Here is a 13,610-nt window from a genome sequence, read left to right on the forward strand (position 1 = left end):
TTCCAGCCTGGCGCCGACGCGCGCAGCTACGGATGGGCAGCGATAGCTCACCCTCCATGAAATTCATCACGCAACGGCATACCGGTACGAGCGATGGATGAAGCTACTCTCATTTGTGATCAGGCTTCATCAGCGTCCGTCACGACTCACTTGCAGCCGCCATACAATCCGGGAACGGAAGCTACAGGCTATCGGTACCAACAACATGACATCTTTTGCATTGCCCTTGCGCAGCCTCAAATGGGCGTCCACGGGCTCTCAACTTGCGAGAACGCAGCAAGCAGGAGCCAGATGCTGCTCCACCTGTAGCACCTCTACAGCACCACGTCATGCCCGGGCGACCACGTCGTCGAGAGCTGAAGGCGTTGGACTGCATGCTGAAGCATCTGCCAGCGGCCCCGCGAGCACGTCGAGTCATTCCCGAGGCGCACAGAACATGTTTCGTCAATTTGGCTCGGCGCTGCGACCCATCCCCCAGTCTATCACCTCGTCACTGATCTCATCCACCCGAGCGAGCGCAGTAGCCGCTTTGGCTACTCTGCAGCCAATGACTGGCACCACCGTTCCGATCAGAGGCATGAAGGTCAGGAGCTCGGTCAAGAAAATGTGCGATGGGTGCGCCGTGGTGAGAAGAAAAGGCAAGCTTTATGTCATTTGCAGCAAGGATCCCAAACACAAACAAGTGAGTGGAGTTTGGGACGTCCTGGGATGACAGGCGTATGCGTACGCATGGTCAAGGGTGGGACGCGATCGTAGTGGTGGAAAGAGCTGGGGGTGAAGTCTGTTTCAAACGCCCGTGGTGGTCACACGCTTGTAGTTCGTCAGCCCTGCTCCTGTTTCGCAAAAGCTGACGCCTCGGCTCCATATCTCCGCACCTCGCCTACAATTTGCAGCGTCAAGGCTGAGCTGCCTGACAAAATTTCCACTCACAGACGCTGCCATTTCTGCGCGAGTGAGGGCGCGTGTGCACAGGACGTCTCCCGCTCTCTCGACGCACATTATCCGATGTCGCTTTTCCAGAACATTGCGCTCACCTTTCCTGCATCGCAATGCTTACTCCTCACTGGTCACCCATGTCTCGCCACAATGTTCGCGCTGCTTGTGTTGGTGTCAGCGCCTGACAGCAATGCCAAAACATCCCTGAGATACCTTGACATCCGTCTGGACAGGTGTAAAGCATTTGACATGACCGTCATACGAATTGCGGCTTTTCAGAGAGTACACATTTGCATTCTTGCGGGCCATCGCTGCTCGACAGCCCAAATGAATGCTCCTAACATCCTCAGCTCCTTCTCAATCTCTCTGTCTGCGCCCGCTTTAGTTGACGAGCGCACTGATCGTCAGCGCAGGAATGATGTTGGCGAGAATGCAAAGTCGCGCTTGCTTGCCCTGATCGACCTTCCATTACGATTACTTCTTCTTTGCAGTGCGCAGCTGTATCTTCTCCCCATTTACGTATATTCCTTTGCCCTGAAGCGTAGAGTAAAAGCAAGCCAAATGAAAGGGACATCTGATCAGATCGAGAGTTCCACAAATTCATGCGCATGCCGCCGACTTTTCAACCCGCAGTCTGCATTGCTCTGTTCGTGGCGCAACTCACCTTGTACGGTTCTGGACGTCTCCACATCCTGATAGAGGCAGCAAACAGACCCAGATCTTCCTTGTCCGCGCCCCACAGTTTGATGACGGTAGGACTTGGGACAGCCACCGTGACGCCTCGAGGCACGGGAATGAGGACAGGATGAGAGTAACCCAATCTGAGGTGCAATCTCAATCTTGCCCTCTTTCCATCCGAGTCTTTCTTTACGTGCGCATCAAGTTCCGTGCCCGTCGATTGAGCTTCTTTCCACTGTTGCACGTGCGAAGCATAGAATTGGTTCTGCGCCGAGCTGGTAAAGTGCGTCTTGACTTTGGATGCGGAACCCTCTTCGATTGCTTGCAGCGCCAGCTCTACGTCGTCTAGCCTGGGAAAAGGATCTTCCTCCAGCGCAGCTCTGTAACCCACGCCCACCAGATCGAGTTGAAATTTGTGACTTTCTGTCACTCCTTGGATGGCGTTGAGCAGCTTGGCAGCTGTAGTGCCCCAGGCAGCTCTGACCTCTTTGGTATCCTTCGACTCCACGCCTACGAACAGCGTCCTGCTTGACGCCTCATCGCTGGATGGCGTTGCTGACTGGTTCGCGCCACCGACATCCAGGGCAGGGATGCCCTGTCCGGGACCAAGCAAGTGCGAGTCTTCTTCTTGCGGGCTGCCTCCCGCATCAGGTGCCTTTGGAGCTGCCGACCCAGCCGTTTCCGAGCCTTGTGCTTGCTTTCGCGTAAAGAGATAGACTTTGGGCAAGAGGGGCAGCAAGATCTGACCCACGGGTCCCTTGACCAATATAGAACCTTGTCCCTTCAACGTCTGCGGCAGAGGCTTCAAAGGGTTCGGTTGAGGCGGAAAGTCTAGTACGTCGATGCTGGCCGTGGGCGGAATGCGGATCCTCTGCTTGCCCACGTGCGAATGTCGAACTTGCTGGGACGCCGGAGCCCACACAGCGGCCAGCTGCTGACGCCGCGGTGCAGCACACCTGTTGCCAGCCGAGCTGAGTGCTGTCGCTCTGCTAGTCCTAGTCCGATCCAAACAGCTACTGCTGACGCTCCGCCGCGAAGCAAAGGTGTTGGCTGCTCGTCGAGGTAAGTGCAGAGCGCACTGAGACGTGGACGCAACGCCGCTACCAGGCAACAAGCCAGAAAACTTTCTACTTGAAGCCATCTCTTTTTTGCGATGTATAGTGATGGGTGCTGAAGCTGAGTGGTAAACGAGGAGTTACTTTTCGCCCCTCTTCAAGCTTCTGTTCGCGTAGCGACGAAGGGGCGAGATACCAAGGGTGCTGCTCACAGTGGAGTCGCACGAATCTCGTAAGCTCTGCAGTGCAGCAAATTGGCAGCGCACCGACGATGGGTTTGCCGAGCGCGCCCAGGTACACCGATGCGATGAAAAGCACTTTGAAGTCGTCGTTCTCTCAAAGATGTCGGATGGAGGACGCTATCCGTGATACACCAGGGGGTGGAGTTTGGAAGAATGAAGTGCGGGCGCGTTGCCGCAAGAACCTTACCTGGTCTCCTCACTCTGCCATTTTCACTCGTGCGAGAAGGCAGCCTGGCCCGGCGCTCAAGCGCGTTCTGCGCGCTGCGCAAGTCTGCTGCCACTTTCGTCATTCTTGCACTCTTTGCGCACCTCAGACACGCCCGAAGGCTGGAGGCCTGGCGCACTGACTTGACTTCGAGTCAGAAGTCGAGAGCATTGAGAAGAGCACGCAGTATCAGGAAGACCCTTCGAGGGCATGTCACACGAGAGGGAGACGCAGGTAAGCGTGGCTTCAGTGCGGCATAGATTGTGGAGCAGCGGTCGGCACACAGCTCAAGTCTCGTGCAAAGTTGGAGATTTTGAATTGGTGTAGTGTGTCAGTCCACCTCTTCCGATTCATCTACACCGTACCGCTCCACCCATCCGCCGTTGATTGCACTACTCCAGGCACATATGGGAGAAAGATCCACGCTCCCCGACCCTGAGTGCTGCTTCAGCTTCACTACAGGCGCATTCGCCTTGTGCAACAAGCTCACTCCCAAATCTGCCCCAGCGGCGAAGACGACTTCTAGTGGTCGTCTTAAAAGTGCGTCATGGGCTTCAGCCACTTGTCTGCTGCCTCAAACTGCGAGACCAGCTCTGCAGCGATCAAATCTTCCGTCTTGAGTGTCTGCGTCGTCTTGATGAGCTGCGAAACGTTAAATGAGTGAGGAGGTGATTAGTCTGTGTACATCTCGCAAGCCGACGGAGGTAATCGTCGCTACTGCAAGGTCAAGCGATTCCTCTCATGGACTACTCACCGCGTCCCAAAACCTGAAACCCCTTCTGAGCTCGTTCCTGATGTCCTTAACATTCTCGAACGGCCCTTCAATAATGCCCAACACCTGTTCAACGGCCTCCTTGACATCTTCCTCATTCTCCTTGCCCGGAAGTACCGGGCCATTGTTGAATGTGAGAAGTGCTTCGAGATAGCACTTCACCAAAATTCCCATGCCGGTGTTGGCATCCGACTGGAAAGGCAAAGAGAGGGAAATATCGAGGTAGTCGTCCCTGGCTCGACGAGCGTCTCCCCTAAGCAAGAGATTGGAGGCAATGCACTCGATCAGGGAGCGCAAGCTTCTGGACATGCTCTTTGTGAAGCTGGCAAAGAGCAGCAACTCTCGAGAGAGCGGCGCTGACCAAGCGGAAGGTCTAAAGCTCATGGGCAGAAGACTGAGGCACCGCATGATCAGCAAAAGGTGTTTGCGCGCATCCCGTGCATCCTGTCCTTCCTGTCCTTCGGCAGAAGTATCTCCCCAGGCGGGACCGCCGGACAGCAATCGCCCGCTGAAAGCATTGCCGTGCAGCGCACCCGCGCGCATGAGTTCCAGAGCAATGTACAAGGGTTCCTGCAGCTTGTCGTTCAGCCTAGCGCCCTCCAGACCTAGATGGAGAGCCCGGGCAAAGCCAGTGTGTAGATGATCATGGTTGAGAAATCCGCGGATCTCCAAGAAACGCCAAATGACGTTCGCCACCACTTCGTCCTTTTTCTCCAAGACTGGCTGTGCGGCAAGTGCATTCGACGCGCCGTTGCCATTCGTGACTCCAGGAGGAGCTGGCTTCGGACGGGCGGTCTTTGTGCGGGCGGCTAGACTGGCTGACCGAGTGCTGCCAAGGCAAAGAGCGATGTCGATCGTGCTGCTGTTCTGCCTCCGAAGCTCGTCCTCGATAAAAGCAACGCCGACATTCCAATTGTTGACGCGCTGCGCCACTTTGAGGGTAGGGATGCTGTCGTACGGAACAGGATGCTCCCGCGTTGTATCCCACCAGTACGTCGCCACGACTTTCCGCGACGTCCAAAATTGGTGCAGAGCATTGGCCATCAATGCCATAGAAACGCATCGCGGACTTTGCGGCAATTCTGTCAATTGCTCTCTGCAGAATCGCCGATACTCGTCGGTGGTGTCGGGGGAGAGAGGGGCCGGCTCATGAATGTGCTGAGATGCGAGTGCGGATACGATGTTGGGTCCGATGAGCCCTCGTGATAAATGAAGGAACACTTCGTCGGGTAAACGATGGCAAAAGATTTCGTGTAAATCTGAAGGAACGTCTGCCGCTGTCAGTATCGGTGCGAGCACTCCATTGGGAGCAAATGATGGCACAGCTGGGCTTGCCCCATTGATGCCAGGGGCGACGACCGCCCCCCCTTGCGAAGGAGGGGCACCAGGCTGTCCGCCGGCTGCTGGAATTGGCGGAGGCGGCGTAGCTAAGGGCAGGGGTAGCACTCTGCCTTCTTCTGCCGAGGCCACCAGCGCGAATTTGATCATGCATCTAGCCTTGCAGAAGAGGTCAGTGTACCCGATCTTCTGACATGCTGGATGTTTCTCGAACGACGTGCACAGAGTGTACCCGCTCCGATACGACTTCAACACCTCAAGTGCGGCTCGAATATTTGGTGTAGGCCCGGAACCACCGGTCAGGATTGAACCTGTCGCAGCAGAGCTCTCGCCCGGGATGACCACACCGGGAAAGGTGCCATCCAGAAATGGTGGGAAGGTAGGGCAATGCTCGAACCCGCAGAGAAGCCCCAAATCCAAGAACTCCTCTTCAGTGCATCCTAGCGACTGCAACAGAGCCGGTTTGGACACGAATGTGAAGCTGCCTGGCCCAGTTCCTTTGTGTAGATCTTGCAGATCCAACGAGAGCACCAATCTCTCCACACGGTCGAACAGCAGCAAAGAAGAGGGTCCGTAGATGGCATGGACATATGACTTTGAGTGCCGCTCTAAAGATACCAACTGGTGAATGCAACGATCCCAAGAGGGTCAGTGAGATGTTTTGGCTTGCACCATCGGATGCCTACTGACCTGCCCATGAGCCCCATAAGGTGCAACAAGGAATTCGATATTGCGATGTCTAAATGCTCGAAACACGGCGCGAATGAGATCAGACTCCTTTATGCTTCCCGATTTGGCAAGGTGGCTGTTTGTCAGCTCTGTCTCGTCCCTCTCGTATGCTTCCCACGCCAATCTCCTCTGCTCTGCGGCTGCTACTGGGTCGTCAATCCCGGCCCCTACAGCTGGCGGCGGCACGTATGTTTGCTTCTGTTGCTGCTGAGGCTGCTGCTGGCCATTGCTCGACTTCTGGCCAGCAGCATTGGCATTTGCCTGTTGTCTCTTGGGACCCGTCCCTGTGGGCGGCAGGCCATGGAGTACGAAGACAGGTTTGATCTGAGCCTGCTCCAACGCTCGAAGATCCGCTTCGATATGGCTGCTCAAGGCCAATGGTGATCCGCTGAGCGCAGCTGTCAGGGGCTCGGCTGTGCGCGGGCTACTGAGGAGCAGTCGCAAGTAGAGTGATAGGTCGATGCCGAGGCGGGTCTCTCGCAAAGCAGTCAATGGTGCTGTCTGCAGCAATCGCGATGCTGCGAGGTAGGAGTCCAAGCCGCTGATGGGCATGGCGGGCAAAGGCTACAGGATGTTCGAGTCTCGCTGCGAGTGTTGTTGCGCTTCAGATCTGCCATGAAAGGCCGCAGAGTCGACGTGGTCAGGAGAGCTCACAAAGGCACGCACGGAGCGATCAAGGCCTGGATCGTGAGCTGCCCATGGACAGGCTTGCGCAGACGTCCTTCTTCGGGTGTTCGGCGCAGACTGTCGAGGTGGACGTCGCACCTCGGGGCAATGCCAGCCTGGATCCGCTCGGAGGCGCAGTGCGAGTCGCAACGTCGTCGCGAGTGGGTCGTTGCGATGGAGCTGCGACGCTGCTGGAACTGCTCCGAGTCTGGATGATGCAAGAGACGTCTGGATGGATCAGGACGTTGTCGCTTACTGTGCTGCGATTATGACCGTCCTCGTGACTAGCAGGTGTGGAAGCATCGTTGTTAGCTGCAGATCGCGCGTTGCGGTTGTCGGGCGGCCGAAGCTGTGCCGCCAAGCTCGCATGCAGCAGCAGTGAGTACACGCCCTCCCGCTCTGGTGGCTGCTGAGTGGTCCCCTAGCTGTGCCGTACCGGTAAGTGCATGTGCTGCATAGATGGACTCACGGTTGAACGGTGCAGCAGTGAGTAGTGGCTGCTCTCGTTGCGGGGATCACCATAGGCGCCGGCTCAACGCCATAAGCCGCGCGCCCACGTGGTTCGCTCGGATGCACGCTGGTGAGCGAGCTGCCCCGTGCGAGCCAAGCCAGAAGTCCAGAGTTGCGCCATGCATCCGTCGTTCATTTCCTCGGTTTGGTTTCCGAAAGGCGTGCTCTCACGCAAAGCTTCTCGGGGTCTCTTGAGACTTTCCGCATAGTCGTTCCGAATCTGGCTGGACCCATTGTATTCTCTGCCATCACCACATCGTCACACATCAATCTCACTCACACTCGGCGTTTCCGACATCCCATTCGACTACGCATGTCATCGCCCCTGCGTCGCCTTTCGCAGCAGACTAGACACCTCGCAGCTCAAGCAGCTCCTCTTGTTTCAAGCTCTGCCACCATGTCGGACTTCAAGGTGCGCCAGGTCGGTGCTCCCAACACACTCGGTGAGTCACGCGCGGAGATGTAGAAGGTGAAAGAATCCGCTTTGGTGGATCAACAGCTCACGTGCTGCTACTACTGGCTGGTGCCACTACCAGAGTACCGCGTCTTCTTCGAGGATGGCCAAAAGAAGCCCATTTCCCCCTTCCACGACATTCCCCTCTTCGCCAACGAGGCCAAGACGGTCCTAAACATGGTTGTCGAGATTCCTCGCTGGACCAACGGCAAGCTCGAGATCTCCAAAGAGGAGACTTTGAACCCAATCAAGCAAGATGTCAAAAAGGGCAAGCTACGCTACGTTCGCAACTGCTTCCCTCACCACGGTTACATTTGGAACTACGGAGCCTTTCCGCAGACTTGGGAGGACCCTTCTGCTACTCACCCCGACACCAAGGCCAAGGGTGACAATGACCCTCTCGATGTGTGCGAGATCGGAGAGCAGGTAGCATACACCGGTCAAATCAAGCAGGTCAAGGTCCTGGGCGTGATGGCCCTCCTCGATGAGGGAGAGACCGACTGGAAGGTTCTCGTCGTCGACGTCAACGACCCTCTCGCCTCTAAGCTCAATGACATCGAGGACGTTGAGCGCCACCTCCCTGGTCTCATTCGGGCTACCAACGAATGGTTCCGCATCTACAAGATCCCTGACGGAAAGCCCGAGAACCAATTCGCGTTCTCGGGAGAGGCCAAGAACAAGGTGAGCGGTAGTTCTGTCTACTCCAGTCAGACTGATACTGTAGCTGACGGCTGCCTTTGCACTCGCTTTCGATCAGAAATACGCTACGTAAGTATGCGTAGCTTCATTCACTGCCAAGATATACTGCTGACCTCCATTTCGACCCTTGCAGCGAGGTCGTTCACGAGTGCAATGAGGCCTGGAAGCGTCTTGTCGGTGGTCAAGCAGACCCTGCCGGTGTCAGCATCGTTGTGAGTACGCAACGGTCTTCGCACATCACTTCATCTCGAACATCGCAAGCACTTCCTGACTTTTGTTTCTGATTTCTCCATTCAAGAACTCTACCCAACAAGGAACCAAGGGCTTCAACGACTCTAGCATTGGCAACGTGCCAGCTGCCAACCCTCAGCCTTCTGGTCCCATTGACCCCAGCATTGAGTGAGTCATCATGCATCCAAGTCGGTCATAGCTGCAAAGAAAGCCCCATCTGATACTGTTTTCAAACTGTTTGCAGCAAATGGTTCTTCATCTCTTCCTCTTCGATCTGAGGACGGTTTGGACTCTAGAGAGTGTGTCTGGCGAGATGTAAGCATGCAAGTGCAATGCGTGACATGGAATTTTCGCTCCAAATGCTACATAGGGCCGCCGTCTGTGAAACGAGAAAGACGATGGGACCCCACAATGTGCAAAGGAATCCGTGCAGGGGGAGCAAAAAGACGTCTTTGTGCGTTTTCGTGAAGTGATGCCGATCGTGGACGTTTCGCTTTTTCACTTCTTTTTTTTGGCCACAGCCTTGTTCTGGCCTTGTTTGGCTTCTTCTGGGAATGCCAAAGGATTGCCTCCGGGCTTGACCTGAACTCCTACACCTGCGACGAAAGCTAGCCTGACGAGTCCGATGAAGGCGTACCCAGCAATGTTGCCCCAATCCTGTCCGCGCCATTGAGAAGTGTCGTTGAGCTTTCCTTCAAGGGAAAGGCCCCTTGCAAAGCCGAGCAACATGAAAGCATCCACGAAGAAGATGGAAAGGTTCAACGTTTGCCACAGCGCTGCGTCGGCGCGTCGGATGGGGATGACGTAAAGAGTCGAGATGATGTGAGAGGCGAAGGTGGAGGTTGTCAATCATCGGAGAGGGAAATTAAGAGGCTCGGTAGACTCTTGCGAGAGCTGCACTCATACTCACCCCAATCTTTGGGTCTTTTGGTGATGGCAAAGATTTGCAAAGTGATCAGAGCGACGTACCAACCTGCCATACCATCCAGCAAAACCCTCGTCTCTGGCGCAGGCGGCCAGACCGGACCCCGCTTGGCTCCGGTGAAACCTGCCAAGACCACATTCTTTGCGGCGAAGATGTGCCCGTAGGTTCCAAAGATTGGAAGCAACAGGTCGAATGCTCCAAAGAGGACGCGGTAAGTTAGGGGCATCTGAAAGGACATGGTGAAGGTGCGATTTGAGAATGCGGCTTTGTGTATAGAATGGTCGAGCGAGCGAGATTCAAGTCTCGGTACAAAGCGGATTCGGAGAATAGTGGAACTGGCCACTCGTAACTGTTTCGGTCAATTGGATGCCAAAGATTGCGAGGCTTACGGAGTTCAAGAGAATTGCAAAGCAAGGCGCGTTATCTATATATATGTTTGTGTGTAAGGAAATCGAGTCGTGATCGAGTGTCGCTCATCAGAGGGCCACCAGCAGCGTAGCCAGCGGCCCGACGAAGACCTTCAGAACTCGAGACCCCGCTCAGGCACGGAGCACTGCCTCTGCCCATGAAAGCTGACGGACGCTGTTCGGTTTAGATTTAAAGTGTGAGTCTGATGAGTGCATCCTGCCACAATCTGCCTGTGCGTACAATATCTGCGTAGCTGTGGCTGGCTGTACCCGCCGTTCCACAGCTGCAGGGTCAGCAACTGCACCAGCCGTGAGTCTGAGTGCCAGAAGAACATCTTATCAAACAATCACCCACAAGCTACAGTCTGCCTAAAGCACGATCGAGAGGCAGTCAAGGGTGCCCATGCCATGGTCTTGCATTCAACATCACATTCACGAGTAGGCTTGCTGCTTGCGTCGTGCTACAAGCATCACGAGCCGAGCTTATAGCTTCTTTGTACGCCCTCACGCAAGTGGATGCAATCTGCTCCTCATCAGCATGCGCCCGCGGATGCTTGGCAACGTCCTCCTCACCCCGCTGGCCCTCTAGCTGTCCTAGCTGACTTCGAATTCGACACATTCAGCATGACGAGTCTTCAGAACGCTGCAGCGGACTCTGAAAAAAAAAAAAATCGCGGGCTGACCACGTTCCTCTGCTCATGTCGTGAGTTGTGCGAGGTGAGCAACTGAGCAGCCATATGAGCGTAGGGTTGCGATACAGTCGAGAGGACACGCGCGAATTCACCCATCGCGAATAATCGTCAATCACGATTGGATGCAAAGCAACAGCGCAGGGCAGGGCTAGCACCGCGTGCATGCACCCGCGGTGCACGACTCTCGTCTTGTTCTCACTTATTTCGATTTGCTGCGCGCGCGCGCAGCCATGCAGGCTTTGGCCGAATAGCTGCTCCGCGGTCTCCGCGGCTTGCCGCGCGGAACCAACTCAGCTTTCGCGCGCCCGAGCCTCTTTGCGAGGATGACGATGGGCCACGAAAGACGACTCCCGACGGCCCATATGCTCTTCGAGACTTCCACGCGAGCACAGACAGCAGCTTGCTTGACCGGCGCCTGATCATGTTCCAGCCTGACGCGAGCATCTCTCACCCCCTCTTCGATAGCTATCGACTCGCGAGTGCGAGCAGTCCAGCAGGTCAAGAGGATCATGTTTCGCAAGCTGCGATTCAGTTGATCCCTCCTGCTCGACCCGCAAGAGCGTCGATCGACAAGCGCACAGACTTTGGCTACAAAGAGGTCGTCGCGCGAAGCAAAGATTCGGTATTCTCAGCCAATGTCGAGTACACAGGCGCAACAAATGCCTTGCTGGCTTTGCGAAGCAACCACGAAGCCGTACACGAGCGGAGAGGGAGCAGCGCCAGCTTCGCGGGCCTCTGGCGCGGGTCAGAGGGCCTGTATGCGCTCGTGCACGGCGGACAGCCGTCTCTAGACACATATGCGGGTCCAAACACTTCGAACTTTCAGGCTCGGTCAGTAGACGGTCCAGCTTTAGTGGGTCACGTTACCCTCCAGTGCTTGGAACGAGATGTTTGGGCCGTGTGTGATGCCGAAGAGATCGACGATGGGAGCTTCATCAGCTCGTTGCGCGTACTGCAGCTCGATGATGCTTCAACTGATGGCGACATCGCCGCTGCAAGCATCTCTCACCTGCAGCTGCCCAACGGAGACCTCAATGAGGCGTCTCCCCAAAAGGGAGCCCCAACTTCTTACAAGTATGGAGGCTGGGCTCTTGTAGCTGCTGCCCGACTACAAGTAGAAGGGTCATCGCACTCGTCCGGACACACGCACCAGATGTGCTTCAGAAGGCCGGTCAAATCGCAGCGGCCACGACGAGGAGCCAAAGACCAGGTAGCAAGCCGCTCAGAGATTTTTGAGAATCGCATCAAAAAGACATCTAGCAGTAGAGCCGAGACCGAGTTCCAGCTCATCATTCTGCGCCTCAAGCCGCGATCGGGCCAACATTCCGACGAGCAAAGCCCTGCGGAGCTAGACATTCGCACCTCTCTGAGATCGAGAGAAGCGCCGGAGCATGTCATACTGGATCCTCTGGGCCAGAAGCACGAATTCTTTTGCTCCTCAAAAGTGGAGCTCTGGGAAGAGGAGAACAAGACTACGTCGTCAGCAACTGACATCGACGATCGCAGCACCGCACAGAGCGCTCCTCCGCAGACGTCTGTGCATGCTTCGAGGCTTTCCCCGGCTGCTCGACTCCCACCGTATGCTTGGACGCAGACGAGCGATACCCTCACGCTTGCCTTTACGCTTCCAGCGACAATCAGCAAGAAAGATGTCAGGGTGCACTTCTCACCTCGAGGACTTTCAGTCAGCCTCGCTCTGCAACAAGCTTCACTCGTAGAGGTCGTAGATGAAAGCTCATCGATCGATGCGGATGGGGCGGCAGGTAGCCTGCACGCGGTAGCTGGAGACCTGCGCCAGGGCCGATACACGAACTTGGCCCTCTGGGGAGACATTGACGTGGACGGGTCTTTGTGGACCACAGAAACGCTCAGGCCGCATCGTCCTCGCATTCCTGGCTCCTCTTACGAAGCCAGGCCGAATGCAGGATCAGACAGCATCCTGCTTACGTTGCATCTGGAGAAGCTCCATGAAGGCACGAGGTGGCCGTCCGTCTTCTCCTTCGAGCAGAATGCAAAAAACGCTCGCAGTGTCGCTTCGCCCAGCAGTCGAGCTTTCGGTAGCCTCTCGCATGCACGACCGGCTGCATTTGCAGCAGAGGAAGATGAGTGGGAGCTAGAGGAAGTGCCGGAAACCTTGGACCCCTCCGAGCTGCTGCAGCAGCTACAAGGATTGGAAAAGTATACTGAGGACGACCACACGCAAGCTCTAGGAGCGACGTGGGGTGGGGGCTTATCTTCGTTCCGCGAAGGAGCTGGAATGGGATCTTCCACGCAGGCTAGCTTGCTCAGGGACGGGCTGGAGGAAGAGGATGCTGTTGTTGGCCGACGATGCATCTCGAGTACGGTAGAAGCGGAGGGTGACACACCGAGCAGCCCTGTGCGAATCACAACGGAGCGCGACGCTTTGACGCTGTTGGCGCTTCCACTGAGAACCTCGCAACCTTCAAGTGCTGCGCTGTCGAATCTAGTGATAAAGTCGGACTTGGATGGTCAGCTTTTCCAAGGTGCGCAGTCGCAACGGCGACATGCACAGACATTGCCTGCTCTATCCTTTGTGTTGGCCTCGAAGAGGGATGCTCAGCGGGTCTACGTCCACGTCGAAGAGGCTGCAGATTGGTCCACTCCTGCGTGCGCATCGCATCTTCCAAAAGCGCACGTGCTAGCCTTTGAGCCAGCACCGATGATAGCATTGGAGCAAGAACGGCCTTGGGACGAACACGCGAGTATCGGCGCTGGCAATCTGTTCGTCTATCGTTCGCCAGAGCAGCTGAGCGGAGCGACGAGCGCAACGAGTCGAGTGATCAGACTTGGCCTGTCAGATGATGCTCCTACGGACTTGGCAGAGAGATGCGACACTCCCACTGCATTGCAGGGCGCAAGCGGAGCGCTCATCGATGTTGCTGCTGTACGCCCAAGAACACCAGAGGCGACATTCGGACGAAACGTGTTGATCTGTCTTTGTACACATCAGATTCTGCTGATTCGAGGGCTTCTGTAATACATGCGTCGGCTCAGAAGTCGTCGTCGTGCGCTGCATTCCAGTTCAGTGTTCAGCGACCCTATGCTTCAGA

The 13,610-nt window shown here is 55.9% G+C and overlaps 6 protein-coding genes across 6 annotated transcripts; 3 read left to right on the top strand and 3 right to left on the bottom strand.

Moving 5' to 3' along the window:
• Positions 1–57: 57 nt before the first annotated feature.
• On the top strand, positions 58–1,279 carry IE81DRAFT_326277 (hypothetical protein). The gene is made up of 2 exons (XM_025514779.1): positions 58–682; positions 894–1,279. Exons 1-2 carry the CDS (start codon positions 206–208, stop codon positions 903–905), a joined length of 489 nt encoding a protein of 162 aa, XP_025366841.1. The 5' UTR covers positions 58–205; the 3' UTR covers positions 906–1,279.
• On the bottom strand, positions 1,130–3,049 carry IE81DRAFT_343183 (hypothetical protein). The gene is made up of 2 exons (XM_025515729.1): positions 1,601–3,049; positions 1,130–1,470 (listed from the first exon to the last, which is right to left on the bottom strand). The coding sequence occupies exons 1-2, from the start codon at positions 2,753–2,755 to the stop codon at positions 1,411–1,413; spliced, it is 1,215 nt and encodes a 404-aa protein (XP_025366842.1). The 5' UTR covers positions 2,756–3,049; the 3' UTR covers positions 1,130–1,410.
• Positions 3,050–3,650: 601 nt separating this feature from the next.
• On the bottom strand, positions 3,651–6,507 carry IE81DRAFT_349948 (PIN domain-like protein; the record flags this gene model as incomplete). Its single annotated transcript, XM_025516465.1, has 3 exons — positions 3,651–3,758; positions 3,871–5,847; positions 5,917–6,507. The coding sequence occupies 3 exons, from the start codon at positions 6,505–6,507 to the stop codon at positions 3,651–3,653; spliced, it is 2,676 nt and encodes an 891-aa protein (XP_025366843.1).
• An 828-nt stretch (positions 6,508–7,335) lies between these two features.
• On the top strand, positions 7,336–9,110 carry IE81DRAFT_326280 (hypothetical protein). The gene is made up of 6 exons (XM_025514780.1): positions 7,336–7,574; positions 7,668–8,266; positions 8,343–8,353; positions 8,418–8,496; positions 8,583–8,683; positions 8,760–9,110. The coding sequence occupies exons 1-6, from the start codon at positions 7,529–7,531 to the stop codon at positions 8,791–8,793; spliced, it is 870 nt and encodes a 289-aa protein (XP_025366844.1). The 5' UTR covers positions 7,336–7,528; the 3' UTR covers positions 8,794–9,110.
• IE81DRAFT_13203 (hypothetical protein) lies at positions 8,757–9,769 on the bottom strand. The gene is made up of 2 exons (XM_025510276.1): positions 9,426–9,769; positions 8,757–9,291 (listed from the first exon to the last, which is right to left on the bottom strand). The coding sequence occupies exons 1-2, from the start codon at positions 9,676–9,678 to the stop codon at positions 9,014–9,016; spliced, it is 531 nt and encodes a 176-aa protein (XP_025366845.1). The 5' UTR covers positions 9,679–9,769; the 3' UTR covers positions 8,757–9,013.
• A 392-nt stretch (positions 9,770–10,161) lies between these two features.
• On the top strand, positions 10,162–13,573 carry IE81DRAFT_13228 (hypothetical protein). The gene is made up of 2 exons (XM_025510277.1): positions 10,162–10,550; positions 11,005–13,573. Exons 1-2 carry the CDS (start codon positions 10,546–10,548, stop codon positions 13,535–13,537), a joined length of 2,538 nt encoding a protein of 845 aa, XP_025366846.1. The 5' UTR covers positions 10,162–10,545; the 3' UTR covers positions 13,538–13,573.
• The last annotated feature ends 37 nt before the right edge of the window (positions 13,574–13,610 follow it).

The sequence above is a fragment of the Ceraceosorus guamensis genome, assembly GCF_003144195.1.
Source record: "Ceraceosorus guamensis strain MCA 4658 unplaced genomic scaffold IE81scaffold_100, whole genome shotgun sequence".
Lineage (NCBI taxonomy): Eukaryota > Fungi > Basidiomycota > Exobasidiomycetes > Ceraceosorales > Ceraceosoraceae > Ceraceosorus > Ceraceosorus guamensis.